Genomic DNA, 26,213 nt, shown 5'->3' with positions numbered 1-26,213 from the left:
TTACTGCTAAAATACAGAACTCATTTCTATTGTACAATTCAAGGAGAGTAGATCTACACAGTTTGTAACATTCTAATCCATTGCTCTTTTGATTTCATATTTTAAGTTACATTTAACAAGAAATATTTCTTACAAAAAACGCTGCTCGACATTTTAAAATTAATCATTGTTCTTTCTTCAGATATATTGAATGATTAATTACAATTGTTGATTATTCATTTGCGATATTCTATTTTCTATATTATATTTATTATGACTAAATAAATATATATTTATGACTACATATATGTAATAAAACGTTTCTTGTGTTTTTATACAACTTCAAATTTTTTATTTGTGATATTAGTCTGGTCAAAAATCACCCTCACCGTGGTATAAGAACTTACCCTAACAAAATTTCATCCGTAGGTCCTATGTATATTGGTAATAACATTTCTTGATGTTGCGTCTTGAGAAAATTAGACTTTTTTATACCCAATTTATAACCGCCTCATGTCGTATTATTGTATACAGCAAATGCGTACGAAGCGTGACTGACATTACGAGATGCCGTTACCGCCAGTTGAAAAATACAATAACAAAGCTATAAAACCTACGACATTAACAGTTTCTACAATAATTTAAGTATAGTTTACAATAAATTATATAATAAAATACATAACATATAAAGAAAACAAAAGTATAAACTAAAATATTTACAGATATATGTTTAAAAATGTTCAAATACAATATTCCATATAATAAAGTGCGCCCTCACCCGTATTTTTATCGAACAATTTTAACTGTACCTCAATGAATTAAATATAAGATTATAATACGAAACCTGATGCCTCTTTTTTTTAAACGCAAGTGGCAGAATATACTTTTCTAATTTATTTCTAATTTTTATCATGGAAAATAAGGATTTTATATATTTAAACACATTACAACCTCCAGTATACCATCATGATGGATTATCTGCATATTGAATATCTGCTAACACGTAATGATCTCTAATATCTGGTTTTATTCGGTCGAAAATTCGAGCCAAAAACAACAAGTTTACGTAATTAACAGGTAAATTAATTTGATTACATTTCGTCTGGAAAATCATCACGGGCGAAAGTAAACAAAGTTATCAAACCACGAGTATGCATTATGCATGATGCTAATTTTGATTGTTTACAACTCGTCGCGGTTGAGAAGGTGTTTTCACACAGATCGCGAGGAAGTTTTATGATTATGCATACAGAGTAGCCAAACAAGCACGTTGCATTATGAGATATGTTTTGATCGAAAACTTTGACTGGAAGTCAAAGTTATTTTTTGAACAAAAAAATGTCTGTATTTCGGTTAAATTATTATTTTTGACTAATTTTTGGTGAAAGTTAATAACTATTATGATACTTCAAAATGACCCACTTTTTTTCGAAATATAAAAAAAAAATTTTTTTTGGAATTAGTCAAAGGGACAATACATCTTTAAAGGAAGAAAATGTTTCACAAACAATATGGAACGTATACAAAACGGAACTTTCCAATTTAATAAAATATGAAAACGCATGTAACTTTATCAAAGCTGAACAAAAATGGGCTATTAACGTAAAAGAAAAACTGTTAGACTTTTTTAGTACGTTTTGATAGTTATAAACATATATCTATGCTCCTCCGTAATACGACGAGGATGAAAAAGATTTGCTATCCAATTGAAGTTGAAAAATATCATAAAAACCCCAGTGGTCTAAAGGTTAAGAAAAATCAGCATATCAAGCAAACTGTTCCGGTTTCAAAGTTTTACATCCGGGTATGAAATGCTCGCATACACACAGAGCCAAAATACTATTTTGGACTTGCACAGTGTATGGACTCTAACCTTACGGTTTTCATTAAATAGATCATTCCATGCTATCCATTCTAAATACCTTATTTTTCAAACTTTTGCATTCTTACTCATCTCATTCATTTTTGTCTTGGTGAAAAGGGAGGGTATTTTATATTCCTCCCCTGAGTTTATAGCCTCTCTACCCGAACACGAACATGAGCTTTATAGAATAATGACAACTGTCAAACGTTTTTAATCAATTTTTATCGTCTTTTATTGGCATTTTGTTAATTATTTTATATATTTAAATTACTTTTAATAATTACATTTAAACGAAAGGAAAAAATATGCTTAGTAAAAAATATAATATTTATAACAGAGTATGATAATAAAAGTGGGACGAACTCACAAAAGACCAAAAAAAAAAAAAGATTCAGATGAATCCCAAACCAGCCCTTTTGATACGCTCTTAATTTTTGGAAAGTGAAAGTACTACAGGTATCATCTTTCGTATACGCGAAATGGATTATCATTAAATGATTGGTTCTTACTCTAATTAAGATTATAATCGCGAATGATAGTTCAAAATATGCAATGTATTATGATATCCACGCAAGTAATGCTGTGAAAAAATACTAGGATATCATTAAGCGTCCGATATAATGCACTATAAAGTATAAATAATCCATCATGATAATAGTTACATTAGAGGCTGTAATGTGTTTAAATATATAAAATCCCTTTTTTCCATTATAAAAAATAGATATAAATTTGTAAAAATATAATATTCTGCCTCTTTCGTAAAAAAACAAACTAACAAACCGCATAAACTCAAATTTGGCCATTGCCGTGGAAATACATGTGTGAAATAAAAAATACTTCATATTTGATGTCCAAAATTTGAAAGAAATCCATTTTTTTGAGTCTGCCACTATTTTTTATATTTCTTTGATTCTTACAGACATGGCTCTTAATTAGTGTAGGTTTTATAGCTTTGTTATTGTATTTTTCAACGGGCGCTAATGGCGTCTCGCAATTTCTAGTTACTGTATATTTTAAATGATTATTGTTGTAATTACAATAATTACCATTTATTGTCTTTATGCTTCCTGTTTGTTTGTTTTTTTGTTTGTGTGTGTTTTGTTCTGTCTTTTTGTTCTTTTTTTTTTCATTACACACAATTTTTTACATTTATTGTACCTGGCTTGCCTACCACAAATGTCAATTTGGAGTAATCCAATTGATGTATAACTTCTAGGGCTTTAGCCTCTTTTTTTTAGCATTTTTTAAAAATTTGACAAAGTTTTTTTTTTTTAAGCAGAAGTATATTTATTATTTATTTTAATTATTTATTTTTGGCAAATGTTAACGTTTTATTTGAAAGAAGAAGTAATAAATGTTACTTGAAATGAAATGAATTTATAAATTACTATTAACTATTAAGAAAACAAATCAAATAGTTTATTCATATCAACGATATTTCAAAATTATTTTACAACTCTTTATAGAGTATGAAAAAAAATATTGACATGTATGTGTTATTATTAACTTCTTTAAATTGTATTAATCTATTAATACATTTTTCCTGTTGTAATCTTTTGTGGTCATTTTTAGATTTTATTTTGCATATGTTTTATGCACACATTATGTTTGTGAACAAGCTCTATTACAAAAATGATTTTATTATTATTATTATATTATAACTTATATTATCAAGGTTCTATCTTTTATTTTTAAATGAATCCCAAAAGTTTGAGACGTGTCAGTCTGTAATAGTTTGATTCTTTCAAAGTTAAAATAAAATATATACTAAAAGGAAAATAATATGTGTTACTAAGTCACATATCCATGGTGATTGTGATGACAGGCCCCGACTCTATACTATACATGATATTACGATCTGAATTCAATATTCAGCCAGTGTGCAAAAACTTCTGAATACTATTTAAGTCGATTATCAATGACTTAAACAATTTAGCATTCCTATAATGCTAATGCCTTTTTAATGTTTATATTATATAATGCTTTTATTTTTATAATTATAGCTGTTTTTAATGTTTTATATACACATTATTATACATGGATAAAAAGGTTAAAGAATACAGGAAAAAGGAAAGAAAAAGGGAGAATTACAATGGAAAAACAATTTAAACAGATTATAAAGATGCAATATTTAGAACAACAACAAATATTGCGGATTGAATTGTGTCTTGTTGTGAATGAATGATTTTTGGTCTTTATTTTGAATATTATATTGAGAAAGATATACAACAATGACAAAAAAAGGAGGATTATATTGGATAACAATGATCAAATAGATTATGAAGATTGTAGATTTATGACAACTACTGTATTACATATTACTGATTAACTTGTATTAATCATGTCATTGAATGAATGGACAAAAGTGCTGGTTCAAGCCACAAAAGAGAAAAAAGGACAGTGCTAGAACCCTGGTGCAGGCTGGCTGAAGGCGCTTGACCTTTGACAAGATCGCCAAAATTTTAAGTTTTTAACTTTTTTTGCTTTATGTACACGTCAACTAACGATCAAATAACAGTTTTCTCTCATCACAACTTGTACAAGTTAATTTTGAAAACTACAACCATTTTTCAATATACATACCCATCATACAACGTACATTTCTAGCCTAACAACATTTTCAAAACTTTCTTTTATTTAAAAGTCGAAGATAGCCAGGTCTCGGGTCCATTCTATTGTCGCCACAATCTTCATCAGTACTTCTACGAATGGATGATTAGGTGGGAACACGAACGCTAGTTGATCATACCCAGTACCGTTTTGATCGTACGATTAATCGGGAAACCATCTTACGACATGTATAAGAGAATGACAAAGTTGCATAGTGATTTTCTGTAGTTTGCAAAGCCCTTTTCATTAATTGGGTATGTGTGTTAATAGAGCATTGTCACACATTGCATACAAAAACAAGTCATGATATTATTTTATGCTCACAAAACTGAATTCAGAAGAACATCAAACATATATTTCTAAATAAAACTGAAACAAAATGAATTAGTAGTTTCTATAATTATTAAATAATATGGGATTTACACTACCCATCTGAATATACATATAGTAGGCCTGTTTAAGTGAACAAGTCCTTCAAATTGTGATAATATTCTGAAACTTTGCACAGTTATTCATTAGGGTGTCAAAAATATGAAATGGAAGGGTTGCACAAAATTTGGTCAGGGGAAAGCCGCCATTTTGGATTTCAAAAAGGCGGACCCCAAATGTTCACTTTTCAGGTATATCTCTTCTAAAGAGGCACCTAGAGTTCTGATTTTAGGTGCAAATTATATGGTAGTGGGGTCACCAAACATATTGGTATAACTAACATTTTGATTACATGGCGGCCATGTTGGATTTCAAAATGGCGGACCCCAAAATGTTCACTTTTCAGGTATATCTCTTCTAAAGAGGCACCTAGAGTTCTGATTTTAGGTGCAAATTATATGGTAGTGGGGTCACCAAACATATTGGTATAACTAACATTTTGATTGCATGGCGGCCATGTTGGATTTCAAAATGGCGGACTTCAAATTTTCACTTTTCAGGTATATCTGCTGAAAAGGCACATAGAGTTCTGAATTTAGGTGCAAATTATATGGTAATGGGGTCACTAAACATATTGGTATTTAAATAAAATTTTGATTGCATGGCGGCCATGTTGGATTTCAAAATGGCGGACTTCAAATTTTCACTTTTCAGGTATATCTCTGCTAAAAAGCCACCTAGAGTTCGGATTTTAGGTGCAAATTATATGGTAATGGGGTCACCAAACATATTGGTATAATTAACATTTTGATTGTATGGTGGCCATTTTGGATTTCAAAATGGCGGACCCCAAATTTTCACTTTTCAGGTATATCTCTGCTAAAAAGGTACACAGAGTTCTGATTTTAGGTGCAAATTATATGGTAATGGGTCACCAAACATATTGGTATTTAACTAACATTTTGATTGCATGGCGGCCATTTTGAATTTCAAAATGGCGAACTCAAAATGTTTCAGTACGGTACATAAACTAATTTTAGGTACAAAGTATAATATGGTATTGAGGTCAACAAACATATTGGTATAACGTCTTTGATTGCATGGCGGCCATTTTGAATGTAGTTCAAACCTTACTGGCTTTACACTATTTGTTTTTGCTTATAATTATATGCATTTAACACAGACACTTATTGTAGTTGACATTTTCCCTGGCAACCACACAGCTCTGTACATCGTAAATCACTCTTTCTGCATTTACAGCGTCCAAGATCACAGTCGGTGTGCCCACAGTGAATTAAAACCGTTGTGACATCTGAAAGTTCCAGCAATGAACTCCAAACTGGACTAAATTTGTTGCTGTCCTTCCTCCATCCCCAGTTCGCTGGGTCTCCTGTTCAACCCTGAAGGCATCTAGACAGTTGTACCACTTCCTGGCTTGTAGAGCAGACCGTTTCACATGTTCTCTTAATGACGCAGATGTTGGGGGGATATTTTCAATAGTTTACCTTCTTTCCATTAAATGTTCTGCAGTACATAATTACAACAAACTTTTCTAGATAATCTGTGTCTGTTTCACTAACATATCATACAATGACATCCTCTAGAAAACTGAAGTCATACATGGCATCTTTTTCCAAGTCTCGTTAAATGTAGCTTTACCTTTTCCTTGAACAGATGAAGTTGTATCACAACCGCTAAAGGAATGAAAGAACAAGTAAGCGGCTGATGCTTGTGGTCCAAGAAAAGAAGCAATCTTGTGTATTGGGATGTACTTCAAGTGCTTCAAACTCGATCCAAAGCTCGTGGATGCCAGGTATTCTGTGGAAATCTGACAATGCAATAACAACAACATCACTGTCTACAGTCTTGACAAGAATGCGCGGAACAATTTCAGCGGCATGTTTAACATGAACAAACATACGTTCATCTGCCTCTTCTATGTTATATGGCATCAGCGGTTGTATATTTACAGACTGGTTTGTTACAGCTCTGTCTCCCAGAGACCCTACAAACATTCCGTGATTTGTGTCAGCCGCTTACTTGTTCTTTTATTCCTTTAGCGGTTGTGATACAACTTCATCTGTTCAAGGAAAAGGTAAAGCTACATTTAACGAGACTTGGAAAAAGATGCCATGACTCCAGTTTTCGAGAGGATGTCATTGTCTGTAGTGGATGTTAGTGTAACAGACACAGATTATTAATTGAAAACCTTTCTCAATAATATTTCTCTGCTCAAATGCTGGATTATAATGAGTTTTTAATATTAAATGTGTCCATATAATTTATTGTTTGTCAAGTAGGTCTTTTACCACACTGATGTTTAATGTGAAATGGTTAAATGTATTCAGAGTGAGATTTGCCAATGTAAATTATCTTAATTAAAATCATTTACATTAAAAACTTTGAATTGTATTTATATTTTTGTGCTGTTCTTAAAATACAATTGCAGTCTACCAAATCATGGAGCTACAGTATAAAGCTCAATGAGACTAAAAACTGTTAACTTATGATGTACACAGCCTATTTAATACTTAGTTGAAATGCCATTTTAGACATTTTTAACCATTGATTCATTTAGTGCAATTTATAAAACTTCATCAAAAGTTTTACAATGGTCATATGTGTTTTGATTATTTATATTACATATAACATATTAATACCAAAATATATAGAAAGTTACAATATAATAGCGATGAAAAACATCATGTTTGCACAATAAACATTCACTGGGTAAACTCTTTATTATGATCATGATTAAATTAAATAATCTAACAATATATATATATTAAAAAATATTTTTAATTATACCACAATTATTAATGGTCATGCTTCTACTGTGCATTGCTAAAGAAGTTTGTTGTATGACATATTATAATCTATTTTTTTAGGATGGAAATTCACCACTATTGGAGGCTGCAGCCAATGGTCAAACTGCATGCTGTATGACATTAGTTGATGCTGGTTCTAATGTGAACCAGCAAAACAAAGTAAGTTGTATACACAGTATATCTAGTAATTTCACATAATTATGCATGTATTATTGCATCGTATTGTAAATATCACAGTGTATGCAGGTATTACACAATACTGTGAGGATTATACTATTTGATGCACCTACCCCCTCACCCTTTCGCTCCATCACTAGGACAGAATAATCTGGATTTTTTTTACCACATTGTAATCCAAGTTGATCAGCTACCACCATTCAAGCCTGAATGTTAAATGTTCTTTAGGCCTATATTTGTTATCCTCAAATTAGTTCATTCTATTTGTGTACCACACTCTATGCAAACTTCTTATATCTGTACCTGGCTGGTACCAGACTATTATTGTAGGTATTATTGATTCCACTGTAAATTCACCAACCTATTTATAGAATCTTAAAGCAAAAAGTATATAAAACCATAGAGATATTGAGATAAAACCAAATATTTTATATTTTGATTCAAAAAGATTTGATGTAAAATAGTTTGAAAAGCTGACAAGAAGCTTTTATATAGCATTATAATGAATAAAATTCTAAGCTGAATCAATCATAAAGTATTATAACTGATATCCAAGTATACCATTTTTATCATCTGCAATTTGCAAAGTATATTGAAATTTCACTAAAGAACTATGTCCTTTAAATAAAAAGGTTTTTTCTCTCCAGATATCTTGCTAAATAAATATGCTCTTTTTGTATTCAGTAAATATAATCAATCAATATAATCAATCAAATGATAGATAAGTAATGGTAAACATTCAGTAGGTTTTGATTATATCATTTATAAAACATCCATGTTTCGTAAATGAAATTGGAGAGTTTTTACTAAAGGGTTGTATGTACAATCAAAATATAATATTCACAGTATTAGTACAGCTTGTGCACATTGTTTTTTTTTTCACTTTTTTCAAGAATGGAGACAACGCTCTGCATATAATTGCACAAGAAAACCTTACTTATGAAGAGCACAAAAATGCCTTTGTGTTCTTCATAAAGGAAGGACGTATGGACATTTGCAAGAAAGATAAGGTTAGTTTGTTATTAAGTACTGTAATGCAATTATTTTAATAATAAAGTTTAGTTCTATTCTTTTTTTTTTAAAGTTATATAAAATATAACAAATAGAAACAAAAAGGTTTATTAGTATCTGTTGATATCAAGTTTGCGGTATACCATGTATATTAGTTCTGAAAAAAACTGTTGAGTTTCTCGACGTTTCGATCAATATGCTTTGATCGTCCTCAGGAGAACTATCATTGAAAATATTACAGGCTATTTTCTTCTTGTCTGACCCTCGAGCAGTCTATTGCCCATCCACCTTCTCACATGTTCCTGTATATTTTTTTGATGGAATGATTAATTACAGAAATATTAAAATGAATATAGTATATATTTATAGTTATTAACATTTCTTTTTTATTTTTCCATTACAGTATTCACATTGTATTGTTAAATTGTAAATCTAAAAATTGAATGGTTTAAACAGCATGCTTCCATTATTTTTACTTTTAGTCTCATATTTTACTGTAAACTGAAGTATACGTTATATAAATAAATACATATAATATAAATATTGAAACTACATTAAGTATTTGTTCTATATTTCTTTAAATTATAGTTGACATATCATTTGATATTAAATTTATCTTCTCAGTTGCTCATCATTAACATTTATTTCAGTTGCAGGTTATTACTTTTGGACTATTAGTAAGCTACATGATTTAGACCAAAAATGATTTATTTTCAGAGCATGTATTTAATTAGTTTAAATCTAATAGCATGTGTGGTTATTATATGGCTTATGAAATGATTTTGGCCCAAAAAACCCATAAATATTTTATTTCAGCTGATTTCACATCGTGCTTTGGATTAACGTGTCCGGCACCCTGGGAAAAATATCGTGAAAAATGGGTTTAGTGATATTAATGCATAAAATCGCACTGAGTGGAAGTAGATTTAGTCCAGTGGCATATTTTTTCCAAGATATGGCCAATAGTAAAGTTATTGACCTTTGAAATATCTGGAATTTGCATAACTATTATGAAATATATTTGTCATAATTTGATTTTTTTTAATGGCCAGGGTTATTTTACCTATTAGTATTATTTAGTTTGGCTTATCTTTTGGTTTAGTATGTTCTTGCAAATTATGAAATTAAGCTGAATTTTTAAATTTTTTTTAAAAGAGTAGCTGAGGGATGTATCATAACTTATGCTTATAACTAGAATTGCTAATATTGTTATTTTAAATCACAAACACTTTGATTGTCAGAATGGAATGTCTGCATCCGATATCTATAATGAAAATGTGTGCGATAAATACGATGGTGAACAGAAAAAAACAGAAATACTTGCAATTTTGAATGGTAAGTTAAAAAACACATTGTGCCTCAAATAAAAGCATGAACTTCTAAAAATAGAATTAATGATCACTTTTTATCCTGTAGTATTTGTAGTCAGTCATATAATCAAACAAATTAAAAAATATGATTTATAAAAAAAAAAGTAGATTGATTCAAATAGCGGCTCATCTCAACTACTGTTGGTACAGTGTATGTTCAGACTCGCAGCGTTAGGTTTGTTATCTAACACAAGGCGTACAGTACTTCATGGCATGCCAATGTGTAATATGGTTTCAGTTGTGCATTTTATCCTGTCTTCTATTTTGTGTGCTACTAATTCTGTTATAAATATCTACATGTTGGTCCCAAAGGTAATTTAAAAATATGTTTGTCCTTTATATCCTAAATTATTTCCAATCTGTAATTCTGCACTGAAAAGCTTGATATACACATTGATTTTACTTGTTTAGGTGGACCTTTACCTTACATCGAAATGACATCGTCAGGTATGAATATTCTTCAATTTCAATGCCCCACAATAGGGCTATTGTTTCCAATAAAAAAATGAATTAAAAAATTAATCTTGGTCTATAACATTAGCTATCTTTTATGTTCTATTTGTTATGGAGATTTTGGTATTCACAATATCTATAAATAAACTGGTTGTAAAAGTTACTTAAATATTATTTTACGTAAGAAATATAAAAAAGTATTTTTTTTTTAGAAAATAAATAGTTTATCATTATTGAACTATTATTTTATTTACAAATTATAAAACAACTATAGACAAAGTCAACATTTCACAAAATTACATTTGGGTAATTTAGATCTAGAAATTGAGATGGGTAGGTGGAATCAAACAAAATACTAATATTTTAGGATTTATTAGAATATTTTAAAAACAGTATAATATTTATATTTTATTTAGATATTACAATTAAAGAAATAATCTACATTGCCAATAACGCCTACAATAAATGGGAACTAATAGCAGTTAATCTTGGAATGACACTAGAAGATATAAATTCATTGAAACTACCAGATACAAGCAACGATGAAAGGACTTATGACATGTTGAATGCATGGCAGGCTAAGGTTACTAAGAAGTCCATGCGTTCAGAACTTGTTGCAGCACTCAGGAAAGCTGAGGAAAAAGATATGGCTGATAAAATTGAAAGTAAGTAAATAAAACCGTAAGATAGCCTTCAGAATGACTGAACTCATTTATAAGGTTCTTAAAGTCTTTGTAACAATATTCTGTGTGTTTATAATAATAAATGAAAAACACTTTTGAATATGCAGAAATGTCTACATCTAAATTTTGGTCGCATTTGTGAGCATCATCGGCTTATAAGCTCAAGTGTTGGCATATACCTTATTAGTACCACATATTTATCAAACCAATTGTTGCATTTGATGAAATTGCTGAAGTATTTTATTCTATATAGAGTATACCTTAATCTTTGTACTCTGCTATTATGACCTTAATTTATTTCAAGTAATGATTGAGGTATTCATAAGACATTCTTAGTGCATATTAAACTGTTCAATTTTATAAAGAGTATTAATTGCTATCCAGTAGTATACAAACAATCAGGAAGTTATACAATAATTATTGTACCTTATATTTTGTTTTTAAGATGTGCATGTTCCAGAGGAGATATTGGCACGAGGACCTGATGCGGTGAAAGCATTTCAAAATGCACTTGAAGAAGGACAAACAGAGTTTAATCAAGGAAGAACTATTTTTGTAGGACTTGAGAATGTTGGAAAAACTTCTACTATCAATTCTCTTTTAAGAAAACAGTAAGCATACTTTATATCAATTACAACTATTACATTTAACCACTGTTACATACAGTTGTTACTGTATAATTACAAGAATAAGACATTTGAAACATTTTTCCTGAATAGTTTCAATTTATTTCACCATAAAATAATATCAAAATACATAGCAAATATTGATGAGAGTGACCATCAAAGTAAAGCTTGTATTCCGGTCACCCATACACATAGCTAGCCAAAATAGCTTAAATATCTTATTTTTATTGGAATCCTCATAATCTAAATATAAATAATCTAAATATCACAATGTAAAAGAGTAAGAATATAGTTGATTAAAATTTACTATTAAAATTGTTTTTAAAGTATTTGGCCCTTTAGTGTTCTTGGTATGTTGAGGGTTTAAAATAAGATTTTAATGCAACGTAAAAACAATGTAATTGCAGTATACCATCAAATTATTTTCTGTTTTATTATTAATGCAAACATTCTTTTATAATTATATAATGTCATTTTGTCATAGGTTTAATCCATTGCATATAATAACAGATGCAATGGTAAAAACAACGGTGTGTACACCAGATGCCAGTAACAAAGAAATGTTGAAAGAAACAACGCAGGATATTTGTAAATATTCACTTTATTCAGATACATGCTGCAACCAAAATAGATGATTTATTTATATTTTTAAATTTATTTTGCAAAATTGCCAAGTATATCCATAAGCGAATTAATTCACTATCCTTCTTAAAGGTGGAAATCCTGTTCACAAGACCAACATACACAAGATGCTCTACATAACAATAAACAAAGTCTTATTACAAGTCTTTGGGAGTGGAGTTGTAATTTGTCATTAGAAAAAATCCTGACATATGACAGGACTTGAACCCAGGACCCTTGAATTGGTAGCCAAGCACCATAACCACCAAGCCACAACTCCACTCCAAATTTAAAATTCACCCCTGACTCATGCACTGTCATGTCACAACTTGTTTTTTATTTTTTTTTACCAAATAATTGTTGTTCTTATATCATGTCATTGTAAATCAATTTAAAAGACACTCTAGGTTTAATATTTGCGTGACAATTTGTGACTAGTTCTTGCACACACTTTGATATTTCATAAATGCATGGAGAAAACCACTACCATATAAACATACACGTTATTTAAATTCAATTTGAGGATAAATTAGTTTTTAAATTATTGCAACAACATCATAAAAATAGTTTCAAAGTATGTAACTGTGTAAGAAATAAAATAATATATACATGATTTTATTAACATTTTTTAATTTAAAAGCTTTAGACATGTATCAGGATGCCGTCACTGATGTCACAGTTAAACAAATGTTGAAAAGTCCACGCCATACAAAAGGATACACACCAAGAGCAGGACCATCAAAGCAGAAAACAAAATCTGGTAAAAGATTTTAATGAAATTCAATTCAGTAATCTGCTGTAAAATACCAGTCAATATAAAATTGGTACAAAAGAGATTTTTTTAAATAAATTTAATATAGAAGTGGATAAAAGAGAGGTTTATACAGCATTTTGCTGTGATTACTTCTGTGACATTTGAATTCAAATAGAGAATGCAAAAGATACACATATTATAATAATGATGGCAAATTGGATCAGGTTGGAATCGGCAACAAATGATTCATTACACTAAACTTTGTTCTTGCCAAGTTAATTTGATTATAAAGCATAATTATGAATGTTAATACATTATGCTATTTATAACAAGGTAGCATCTTTAATTATATTAACACATTTTTCAGAAAGTAGACCTGAGAAAGAGAAAAACCCCACAGAAGCATCAACATCAAAACAGGAAGCCAAATCTGGTGAAACATCAAAAAGAACAAATTCAATGCCAAGCCCACAAAAAGAGGGTAAATATTTATTTTGAAATGTGTTTGATTTTGCTGTTCATACATATTAATGATATCAGAAATAAAGACTAAAGTGCTAAATAAGGAGCGGAAATTTAATCATAATCATCAGTGTCTGCTAATGAACATATATTATCTTGCAAGTTACTTTGACAGTTAATACTAATATTTGTATATTGTATGACACTGCTGTGTAATCTATTCAACTTGCAGTACAATGTGGTTAAATAAACTCATCACTAAACTATTGATTGGAAAGGATAAGGTTTAGAATACTTAAATATTGCATTGGAAATACTTTTTCTTTAAATAAAAAAGTTATAGTTGTTAATCACATATGAGACCTAATGCAAGTTGTAGTATGTGTTATATATTTTATCACAACAGAACCAGTGTATGAAGAAAAACCAGAAATTCCTAAAGGGTTCAGGAACAAATTTGTAAGCAAACTTCGCTCTGCAAGAGAAGGTGGTGACTCTAAAGTGGATAGCAACAAGTTTGTTATGAATATCTGGGACTTTGGTGGTCAACCAATTTACCATGTGATACAACGGGTAAATTTTATTGGTGTATTTAATTTTTATTAATAGAGATTAGTTTTGCCGTCAATATTCAATATACATGCCTTCTTCTGAGCTTCTGTTAGTTTCAATGTATACTTTGTCTTTTGGCCTTGTTACAATATCAGCACTGAAATCAAAAAGCTTGCTCACTTGATTTGAAGTTAAGAACCTATAATCTTCCTCCAAGGTATTACAAAAATGTGGATCTAATATAGTACAATATGTCAGTATCAGATATAAAATACAATTATTATTATTATTATTACAATATTATAAATTATTTTATTCTTCATTTAATTTGAATACAGTCAACTTAGACTCTAGTCTCTGATTACCTTAAACCAAAACCAGAATTGAGGTCAAAAGTTCCAAATTCTTTTTTACCTTTAAAAATACATTTGGAATATCAGAATTTCTGTAAACCCAAACATATTATGCCAGCCGAAGGGTGTCCAGTTTTGGGAGACTTTAAGTAAAATAGTATTAATTGATGTAATATAATGTATTATTAGCAGAGAGGGATAGCAAAGAAAGAATGTAATATTAAACATTCATTATTTATTAAACCAATTATTAAGATTGTAAATGTTTCCAAGGTGAACATGCACTTTGTGAGGAAAACAAAAGTATCAAATAATCAGTTGTGCCAGTATACTGACACATGGGTATAAACAGTTTGTAATATTGACTATTAAGATTATGTTTACTAGATATTCATGGTATCTTATGCTGTTGTATGTGTGGTATTCAACCTGAATGAAGGTCTTAATGCCCCAGCTAAAGTTCTGGATCCAACAACTGTAAGTACATTTTACAAATTTTAAATGTTTATGTAATTGTACATAAATAAAATGTTTCCTTCATGTTATTCTTTACCTAAACACAAACTGTGCAAATAGCAGATGCCTGATATATGATTGTTGTTATTTCCACTTCCATGATAGTGTTGTTAATAGCAGATGCCTGATATTATGATTGTTGTTATTTCCACTTCTATGATAGTGTTGTTAATAGCAGATGCCTGATATATGATTGTTGTTATTTCCACTTCCATGATAGTGTTGTTAATAGCAGATGCCTGATATATGATTGTTGTTAATTCCACTTCCATGATAGTGTTGTTAATAGCAGATGTCTGATATATGATTGTTGTTATTTCCACTTCCATGATAGTGTTGTTTTTCTATATAAATTTGTGCTGCTAATAATAATAGATAATTTGCCACAATGTTTCAAACTAGAACTTTACAAATTTAAAATGTAAATTTTGTTCATTTTTTTTTATTTAGGGAAAAGTTTATGAACATCGAATGACAAATCTTGACTTCATTCTGTTTTGGATTCGTTCAGTTTTTGTAAACGTAAGAAAAGGACAAAATAACAAGATAATGCTGATTGGTACACATTATGAGAGCCTTGGTAAAACTGAACAAGAAAGACAACAAAGGGTACATATGTCATCACATTTCCTTTTAAACAGTACAAAATTGTATATTGTCATTAATTCATTGGAAACAATCAATACGTCATGTCATGAGCATACTACTGTACTGTGCTGGCTTATGATTAACTAATTAACTTAACTTAATTTTATTTTTCATTTGGATATAATAAAAAAAATAAAAGGGTATACAAATATCTATGATTTAGCACACATTTTGAATTTGTTTTCTTATATTGGTATAATTATACAATGTACACTAGGTAAGTAAATGCGTAACATAGCTTAAATGAAACACTTTTTTCACTTTACAAAAGGGGTTGGAGTTGGGGTTGGCTAGGCACACTCTAAATCTTCCCCTGACATAAGTATAATTCAAATATGATGTTATTTATTTTAGGTAAAGGAAATAGAGAATATACTTTGGAAAGCCCTGGAAGGAAAACCATTTGAGGACATGGTGTATCAAGGAGAGCTCTTTACCATTGAAAACAGTGTCCCATTTGAAAAGAGCGGTGCTTCTAAAATCATCCTCCAAATACAAAAATTAGTCCAGATGATGATTCTTACTTTTCCAATCAAATGGCTGCAAGTACTGCTGGAAATACAACAGTTACGAAAAGCCAAACTATATCTACCAACTTCTGAGGTTAGAATAAATATCTTTAACAAATCGATTGATGAGAGTGTTGCATTGAATGGTGTTAAAGTGGAAAAAAAAGCAAACTTGTTTCATTACATTTGAAATTGTGTGGAATACAAGTTTGTTATTGATAGTAATATAACAGTAATCCCTGCTTTTCTGTCTGTGTTAATTGACTGTTTATGGTGAATCTTCAACAAATGTTTATCAAACAGGAACGGTGCAATTTTAGTTTAAGAGTACCAAGTACCAAAACAAAAGGAATTAACAATAATTATTGAAGTAAGTGGTGAACCTTGAGTTTACTGTTGGTTGGGAAAATTTCAGATTTCAAATCTACCCTTGCATGATAAAGTATTATGTCCTATATAAACAACCTTTCAACAACGAAACGAATGATAACATCAACAGAAAACCAGTTTGTATTTATTCAACATTTATTTTTTCGTTACATTTTTCATTATGATATTTATTTACCTTTTAGATTAATGATTTACTTGCTCGTTGTAAGATAACTGACAGAAAACTGCTTCTTGAGTACTTACATGACATCGGTGAGATTCTGTTCTACCCAGATGACAAGATCCTCAAAGAAAAAATTGTAATAGATTTGATGGGAGTAGTTGACAAATTTAAAACAATCATCACAGTTATAGATCCTAAGCTTCAGGTTAGCAATATTCACTATACTTTTTTTTAGTGGTAACAATCATTTGTTAATATTAATCTGTAAAAATGTAATGTCTACCACAAAGAGAACTTGTATGTCCTGGAGCTTAATATATCCACTGTCACTATAATGAAAGTTAATGGTGGTTATATTGAATTTCAAATTTACACCTTGTTTAATTTGACTACTGTATATTCTAATACTTATTACAGTAGAACCCCTATTAAGTGGACACCACATAACGTGAGGCCAACAAATTGTCCTTTTATTAGAGGTTAACCATACTTATTCATAAATGCAAAATGATTTTTTTTTTTTAAATGCAAAAAAATAAATGTAAACAAATTTTCAATATATCTGGAAGCCATTAAATTAATTATTTTCAGAAGGGAAATTGTAAAAGGAAGCTGGTTAAAATTCCTGACTGAATGAACAAATTAACAAAAAGTGATATATATATATCTTCTATCTCTGACTGATATCTATGACATAATTTACATATTTTGTTTTCTCTTTAGAGGTTAGCCATATACTGTCCCTCGTTTAATTCACACAAAAAATATCAATAAGGTTGTCCCAAGGGAGGGGTTATACTGTAGTCTGTGTGTGCAAAAAAATGAACAGAAGAATTTAGTAATTATCTATTTTTACATTGACCATGGATAAAATAGCACAGGGATATGCATTAAGACATCAAACGCTCCATTTTGTTTACCGACAGAGCGCGGACCATCCCACAATGTTACAAAAAATACAAAGCCTTCTTAGCTGCGCATGCAGTGTTATGCTGACATATATATATATATTTCAGTATCTTTATTCAATAAATAAAACAATGACATATAAAAATACAAAGGCAGCACAAGTGCTGAATTGACGTATTCTTTATAAAAAAAAAGAATAAAAAGAGAATCACAATTTACACAGATAAAATATATATCAAAGGTAGAAATAGGTTGCAATATTTAATTTGTTTACTTATCTGTTTTCTAATTTCTTCAAATAGAAGACAGGACTATTTTTAAATCTTTCAGTTTTGTGCCAAGTTTGATGAAACATTTTTTGATTTTATTAAAGTGATTAAAACATTCATTTTTGCTTAGTTTTTTTGCAAAACCTTTACACAGGTTGGTCCTACGTTGAGAAAGCGAGTGTCTAAATTTAATTCTTTAAGGGCCTGTTGTATTTTTTGGCAAATATGTTTTTGCACCGTTTCAAGCGAAACATCGTGTTTTACAGAAAGCCATAAGGGGCAGCATATTCTAAAGTAGGCCGAAAATAGAGCAGTTAATAATTTTTTTTTTGTTAAAACCAAATAATTTTTAATTCACTAGGTTCATTATTGTTAAGGGTAGAGTTTATAACCCACAGAAAAATGAGTGGAACTAAAATATTCACTTGGGGCACGCCTCCTTTTAGAACCTCCCAATCAGAAAAACAATTTTTATAATTACATCTTTGTTTGAAATCAGAAAGGAAGTCAACAACACACTGCAAAATAGATGGTGATAAACCTAGATTATATAATCTACTGTATCAAAAGCGATTCTGTGATCTACTGTATAGTATCGAATGCTTTTTAGTGAGCACACGAGAGGATATTGAGCCTCTTCTTTCACGGTTAGAATTTAAAAACACATCTATCAGGCAGTGGGTCGTGGATACCCCTTTCTGATTGCCATATTGCTGGGGATCAATGAACGGCTTACTTTGGTCAATAACAACTTTTGACACCCTTTTTCAGCAATCTTAGCTAAGGTACACGTAAGTGAGATGAGCCTCAATTTATCGATGAAAGGGGTGTCGGGAGAGGGACCACATTCACTATTTTCCATTGGGAAGGCACTTTGCCCTCAGCAAGTGACAATATGGCAGGCTTCTACTTTCAAAATGAGCGCAAGTAGGACAGTTAGTGACGTATCGAAAGTGGTCAGCCAATCCCAGATCAGGAACTAGGGTTTGTATTCGAATAGGCCCGGTGATTAGGTGTGATGTAGATATCCTATGTCCTTTGGTTTTCTGCATCAGGCAATACAATGTCACCTTTCTTTTGAAGCCAACGGAGCAACATTAAGACGGATTACTTTATACTAATTGATTTAAAGATTTTACAAATATAATTTTAGAAATTTACATAAGATGCTTGCGCCACTTGTTAGTTGACCATGGCTAAATACCCTTCTCAGGTCCAAAATCCAAATACCCTTCTCAGGTCCAACTCTGTGAAATGATTTAGATGATTAAGATGTTGAAGACTCAAGATGTTCAGATTATTAAAAACAATTATACCACGATCAGAAAACACCCTTATTTGGGGCAAATCATTGAACCTAAATTTGTTTTAATTGTCAATAACTAATTATCTAACTTAACATAATACTGTAAGTGTTATTGTTTTCATTAGGTGTTAAAAATCAGTATCGACAGTATGTACCAATTGATATACCATCGTTAGGCGCGATTTACCGAGTTTTGCTCTTACGTAAATTTATATATAGAAGCAGATAATAAAACAATTACAATGAAATAAAATGAAACAATGATACACTTACTAACTACAAAATTTAACAATACACTACAGTGAATATATTTAAATAAAGCTACATAAAATTAGCAGTTATGTAATATTATATATGCACTAGCATATGTACCATTACACACATGTTTTTTCTTCTTGGTTGAATAAATATTACAAAACGAAACCCCGACAATTAAAGAGATTCATGAAAAAACCACTGCTTATATTTAAAACAAAATTATTCCACTTCACACTACCACACAGAGTAAAGACATACATGGTCAAATGTATTATTTAATATTCTATAGATTAATGTAATTTTTTATTTTTGGAATACTATAATTAAAATGTAAAAATTGCATATTTATTATTATTATTATTATTATCAACTGCTTAAAACTACATTCCTAAGAATGTGAACTTCTGTAGTCCAAATTTGATGAAATAGTTGTTCAGCAGTATTTTGTTGTTGTCAATTAATCCTTGAATGTCAATAAAGCAATCAGACTGCGCATATAATTTCTACATGAGTACGTTTTGTTGTTGATCCTGAATAAAAATATTACCACTCATGATTTGTAATGTTCTATAGAGGGCTGTGGTAAGAGACATCGTGTTTAGCAGTGCTTTAGGAGGCTAGCGTGGTGGAAAGTCATTTGATCTCACCTTCGATACGTATCTTGTGTTATTTAATCCATGTATTGACAAATTACACTTTTCTTTTCTTTCTATAATATTATAGCCAACATTAAAACAACGTTGGAGAAATTTAAATGAGGGTAAATTAGATGAAAGACTCTTGAGGCATATTTGGACAAATGAGTCAGAAGAGATGATAGTCTTCTTTGTGTCTCTAATGCAAACCTTTGGGTTAATGTGTGAAAAAAAGAGTAAAAAGGTATTTAAATTTTGTTTAATTACAGTAAGTGCAATTATTTGTTAGATGTTTTATCTACAATACTACACATGTTATTATTTTTTTGTAGAATGTTGGACGAATGTTCTATGTTCTTTCACGTCTGAAACCTCAGCGAGTTCTGTCATTGGCTGTTGAGTATGAAGAAAAGCGTGCTATTTCTCTCTTTCATGACTTTGATGGCTATCTTCCAGATGACCTCTTTCAACGTGCTGCAACCAAATTTATTGAGACATTTCAGATGGAAGATATTGAACCTAAATTATTTTATGAGCATGTAGAACTGAATACTGATAGTGATCATCTGGTCGTTCTAAAAATAGCTACCTTCAAAAATCGTCGTTTTTTTCAGGTAGACTTGATAATTTAAGAAAAAAAATAGAAGGTTATTAACCATCATTGCAAAACACTGTACTGTAACACTTCTATTTTATATTGCAGACAACAATAGTCAGAACAAAATCCACAGATGCTGTTGGTTCTTCTGAAGATGATGATGATCCACTACCTAGCATCTGTAAGAAGGTAAGATCCCTTTCATCGTATAAATATCCATCATAACTTAGTTACCATAGTTTTGTATTTCCGTAGTACCCTATTTATCTTCATTTCCATATGTAATATGGGACTGATTTTCCATAGTAATTATGGACCTTCAGAACTTTGAAATAACAGTGTTTTTCTGCAAATTTCCTAAAAAAATTTTCAGATTTTGGAATATCGTTTAAGCAAAAATGTTGTACAGATTATAGTGGATAATAATGAAAATAAATTTAGGAAATTGTGGTTTTACTGACTTATCTAGCATTTATTTCAAAGAATACAATTTAACGTTTTGCTCAATTTATAGCAGCTACTTCATATTTTGTTTACAATTTTTTTTCAGTTACTATTGATATTAATAATTAATTTGCATAAATTGATTTTAATTATTATAACTTATTACCATACTGGAAGTACCTTCAAGGGGGATGTTCTCATTGGTTATTACGGAAGCCCATTCAGGCCACTATATTATATATATATATTATATTTCCGCCAGATAATTAATTAATTAATTATTGTACATTATTTATTTGGTATATACAGTACCACCATGTTTAGAAATAGTAGTGTAGCCTGTTGGAATTGTGTAATTTTAGCCTATAACTAGGCCGATTTTACTGATTCCTGGAGAGTTGAATGAATTAACAATTATCATTATCGGATAAACTAGAAATAGATATGCAGACTTTATACTGTACATCATATAATTATGAAGCACGCTTATTTAAAAATGTATTTGTACTAATGTTTACCATACAAAACCCAACTGCCTTTGTCAAAATGTCCCTAGGCTTAATTGTACCATTGGCCTACAGGCTACACATCCTCTATAACATTTTGTGCACATTATTATTTATATTTTCTAGGTGCTTAGTTTCCTAGAAAAAGAATTGCAAGTTTTTAGTGAGAATGGTGCACGTGGTGTTGAAGTGAAAATGTGCATTCCTTGCCGTGTATGTAGTTCCAACATTGAGGAACAATCGCCTATTCATATGCAAGTTGTTCAACAATTTGACAAAAATTCATTGCCATGTGGAAGCAAGAAAATGGATGTAAAACGTTACCATAAACTGTTTGGAGAACTAAAAGGTAAATGAATGTTATGTCATCATCAATTGAGTAGAGGGTTTGTATACTGGTCCATCTTAAGCGCTGTTGTTCATGGTAGGTGCAGTTTGGCTGCTGTAAAACAAATTGCATCAATGTGGATGCATCGAAAGGTTGTCAAACATTTGTGTTTTCTTCAAAAGGCAAAAGTAATAACATTTTCTTGAATGGCTAACCATGGGTGAAACCTAATTCTACACTCGGAATACAAAGGTTTTAGATTGTGCCAACGTATCACAAAAGCCATATACTCATCACTCTTTTTGTATTTGTCACTACAATTTCAAATGTTCCATTTTACTATAAATCATTTTAGGGTGGTCATTTTTTGCCCTATGAGGTGGTTCCTCAGATATTCTACTACTACATACTACTTTTTATATACAAGATTTGATTATGAAAATTGAGTTTGCAATGGCACGTATTCTTGAGAGCAGCAAACATTAGTCCTGGACTAAACCAGGACTATAAATAAAAAGGTTTTGTCAAAAAAAATTTCATGGCTAAATGTAGTTATTGTATAGGGCTCAGTGTTTTCTTGTAAACAAGCAATGATCAGTGTTAAGTTGCCACTAAAGATAGGAAATAATATCTGACTTCTAATCCCTTAAAAGAGCAATATCAATGCAGGGGCTAAATTTCACAATTATAATGCAAAAGATAGAACATCAAATTAAGTTCAGCATTTCATTACATTTAGGCCCTGGGCCCTCTATTCAAAATCCTGTACCTTAGTACTGCTAGATTTGTATCTGGCAGTATAATTTTGTGGAACATAAATTGGCTATTTTTCTCAGATATTTTTCTGTACTGTAGCCTACACCTCGATTACAATTTCTATATTTTATTAAGATACCATGTTAATGACCACTAGGCCTACTGTACATATTGATGAAGCAAACAATTGCTATTATAACACCTAAATAAATTCCTGTCATTTGATTAGACGATTGTTGGTCACATGGTGTGCAATAGTACGCACTATTTAATGATCGCTAAATATCACTTTCACGACCAAAAAAGCATTTAAATTAGCTTTAGATTAGCTTTTTGATTAATTAATGTGAACAACTCTATAAGATGCAGAATCGTTGGAAAAAAGTTAATCTAGATCAGTTTCAGTTGCGAAGTTCCGTAATTGTATCGTTTGTATCGCCTTTCTAGCTATAACCAGGGAAGAGTTAAATTACTATTATTATTGTAATTTAACTCTTCCCTGCTATAACATAATAACTGATATGGATCAAGTTTTTAGAGTTTGTTCTTATGTTTAAAGGAGACATTTTTTTTTGTCTTTTGTGGGAGTAACCCACCTTTATTATCTCTTTTTTAATTATATATATATTCATTTTATCATCATACAATATTAATATCGGTACAAAATGTTTTTATCATAATTGTCATCATTAAAGTGCAGGCCTACCTTTTATTCAATCTGACTGAAATGACAGGAATCTATTAATGTTATATAAAACAAATAATGAATGTTATATTCGTGAAATGGTACAAGTAATGTCATTCGGTTAATGATGAAAGGTTATATTTCATCATTCACCTCATGGCATTATTGTACCATTCCACGAATATGAACATTCATTGTTTGTATACTAGTAACTTAAAGTATGCACTATTTTGCAATTACATTTTATTAAGTAAAATAATTAATACTAAAAATGCAATAATGGATGTATCAAATTAATCCAAATAAATATTATTTGTAGTCATTTTTTATGTCTAATAATATTGATGTACAGTATGGTGACTGTTAACACTGAACATCTGTATAATATTGATGTACAGTATGGTGACTGTTAACATTGAACATCTGTATAATATTGATGTACAGTATGGTGACTGTTAACACTGAACATCTGTATAATATTGATGTACAGTATGGTGACTGTTAACACTGAACATCTGTATAATATTGATGTACAGTATGGTGACTGTTAACACTGAACATCTGTATAATATTGATGTACAGTATGGTGACTGTTAACACTGAACATCTGTATAATATTGATGTACAGTATGGTGACTGTTAACACTGAACATCTGAATAATATTGATTTACAGTATGGTGACTGTTAACACTGAACATCTGTATAATATTGATGTACAGTATGGTGACTGTTAACACTGAACATCTGTATAATATTGATGTACAGTATGGTGACTGTTAACACTGAACATCTGTATAATATTGATGTACAGTATGGTGACTGTTAACACTGAACATCTGTATAATATTGATGTACAGTATGGTGACTGTTAACACTGAACATCTGTATAATATTGATGTACAGTATGGTGACTGTTAACACTGAACATCTGTATAATATTGATGTACAGTATGGTGACTGTTAACACTGAACATCTGCATAATATTGATGTACAGTATGGTGACTGTTAACACTGAACATCTGTATAATATTGATGTACAGTGTGGTGACTGTTAACACTGAACATCTGTATTTGCTTGTTAATGTTTAGAATATTAAGATAATAAGATGTTTGGCATTCTTTAGCATATACAATATCAAAACCTTTATTCCTATTTTTTTATTTTCAGAGGAAGACAATAAAGACGATCATGAAGATAGTATTGGTAACCTTTTTTCCTTTCCTTCAATCTGTCAATTGATTTTAAACTTAATGTTGTATTTGTATTAAACAAATAATTTGATCAAATATAAAATTTGACAGACAATATGTTTTATTTACAATTATTGTGTATATTGTGCAATACTAGACTGTCAAACATGAATCATTTAATATCATCAACATTCACTAACATTTTCATAGATCTAACATCAGATTTTCACTCAAAGTAAATAAACTACTCATTTGTTTGTTTCATAAGGAATTCCAGAAGAAAAATACAAATTGCTATTGGTAGTCTTCTCAACCTGGTATGACGAGCGCCGCCATGATGGTTTTTTCAATATGCTCAAATGTGTGTACAATGATTTATTGGAAAACTATAGATTTGATAACATCAAGAGTACAATAGACATGCTACATGGGTTGCATGCTGCTGGAAAGTTGAGCCCACAGAATCTTACACTTCTACATGACACAATTATTATCACTAAGCAAGATGGACTAAGAGACAAACTTAGAACAGTGGTGCCATCATTTCCAACTGTAGAAAGAGTTTCATCATTACTATCGTCACACAGGCAACAAGTACTGTCATTTTTCTCTACATTATCTTCAGATGACGTAAACAAAATTAATGCAAGATTTAATATTCCCAAAAAGTCATATTCAGATCGCTGGAGTATGCTTTTTGATCTTGAAAAATGCAGAGGTGAAATAAATGAAGAGAATTGGAAGACATTTGTTGAAGATTGGAAAGAAATTGACATTCAAAGTATGTTTGTTTATTTATCAATATAAAAAGTATAATTTTAACTGACATGATTATTGATGTCAAAGGGTGTAATCACTTCTCACCCCTGTAACGGCCTAGAAAAAAGTGTCGCAACAAATACTCAAACTCAGAATTTTCTTGTTGATGTGCAGATATCTGTAACATTAACCAACCAAAATGGAACAAATTCTGAAATTACATTAAAACAAACTATAAATTCATTACACTTTTATCTTTTAAAAATTCAATCCAAAATAATTTTTGAATAATGTATCTTATCATTTAATTTTAATATTTCTTCCATTTATTTTACTTTTATTATTCTCTTTCTGTAAATAGTTGGCCTATGGTATATATTTTATGTACTTTATCAATGTTCTATACTGAACGATTTTGGAAATCAAGGCTTTAGCTATGCTTATAAAGATAGAAGAAATAAAATAATTCTTTTGGCAATGATACTGCTACAAAAATGCTGTTACTATAGTGTACATTCTGACAATAGTATGTTAAATAAAGTTTTAACTTACCTAATTGTAAACGCATGATTTCTTTGTAGTTTTGTAATAATGTTTCTTTTAGGTTTATTTTAAATTGTAAATTTTTT

The 26,213-nt window shown here is 30.2% G+C and overlaps 1 protein-coding gene across 1 annotated transcript; it reads left to right on the top strand.

The window, feature by feature from the left end:
* Positions 1-6,954: 6,954 nt before the first annotated feature.
* Positions 6,955-26,173, top strand: LOC144858946 (uncharacterized). Its single transcript, XM_078715106.1, has 22 exons — positions 6,955-6,996; positions 7,711-7,809; positions 8,721-8,837; positions 10,080-10,173; positions 10,620-10,655; positions 11,078-11,326; positions 11,790-11,955; positions 12,455-12,558; positions 13,232-13,351; positions 13,713-13,826; positions 14,214-14,380; positions 15,100-15,189; positions 15,679-15,837; positions 16,231-16,479; positions 16,958-17,143; positions 20,404-20,559; positions 20,648-20,929; positions 21,019-21,102; positions 21,990-22,212; positions 24,803-24,838; positions 25,094-25,606; positions 26,166-26,173. The coding sequence occupies exons 1-22, from the start codon at positions 6,955-6,957 to the stop codon at positions 26,171-26,173; spliced, it is 3,294 nt and encodes a 1,097-aa protein (XP_078571232.1).
* The last annotated feature ends 40 nt before the right edge of the window (positions 26,174-26,213 follow it).

Source organism: Antedon bifida, chromosome 2 (assembly GCF_963402885.1).
Source record: "Antedon bifida chromosome 2, ecAntBifi1.1, whole genome shotgun sequence".
NCBI classification, from domain to species: Eukaryota; Metazoa; Echinodermata; class Crinoidea; order Comatulida; family Antedonidae; genus Antedon; species Antedon bifida.
This window is presented reverse-complemented; position numbering and strand designations above follow the sequence as displayed.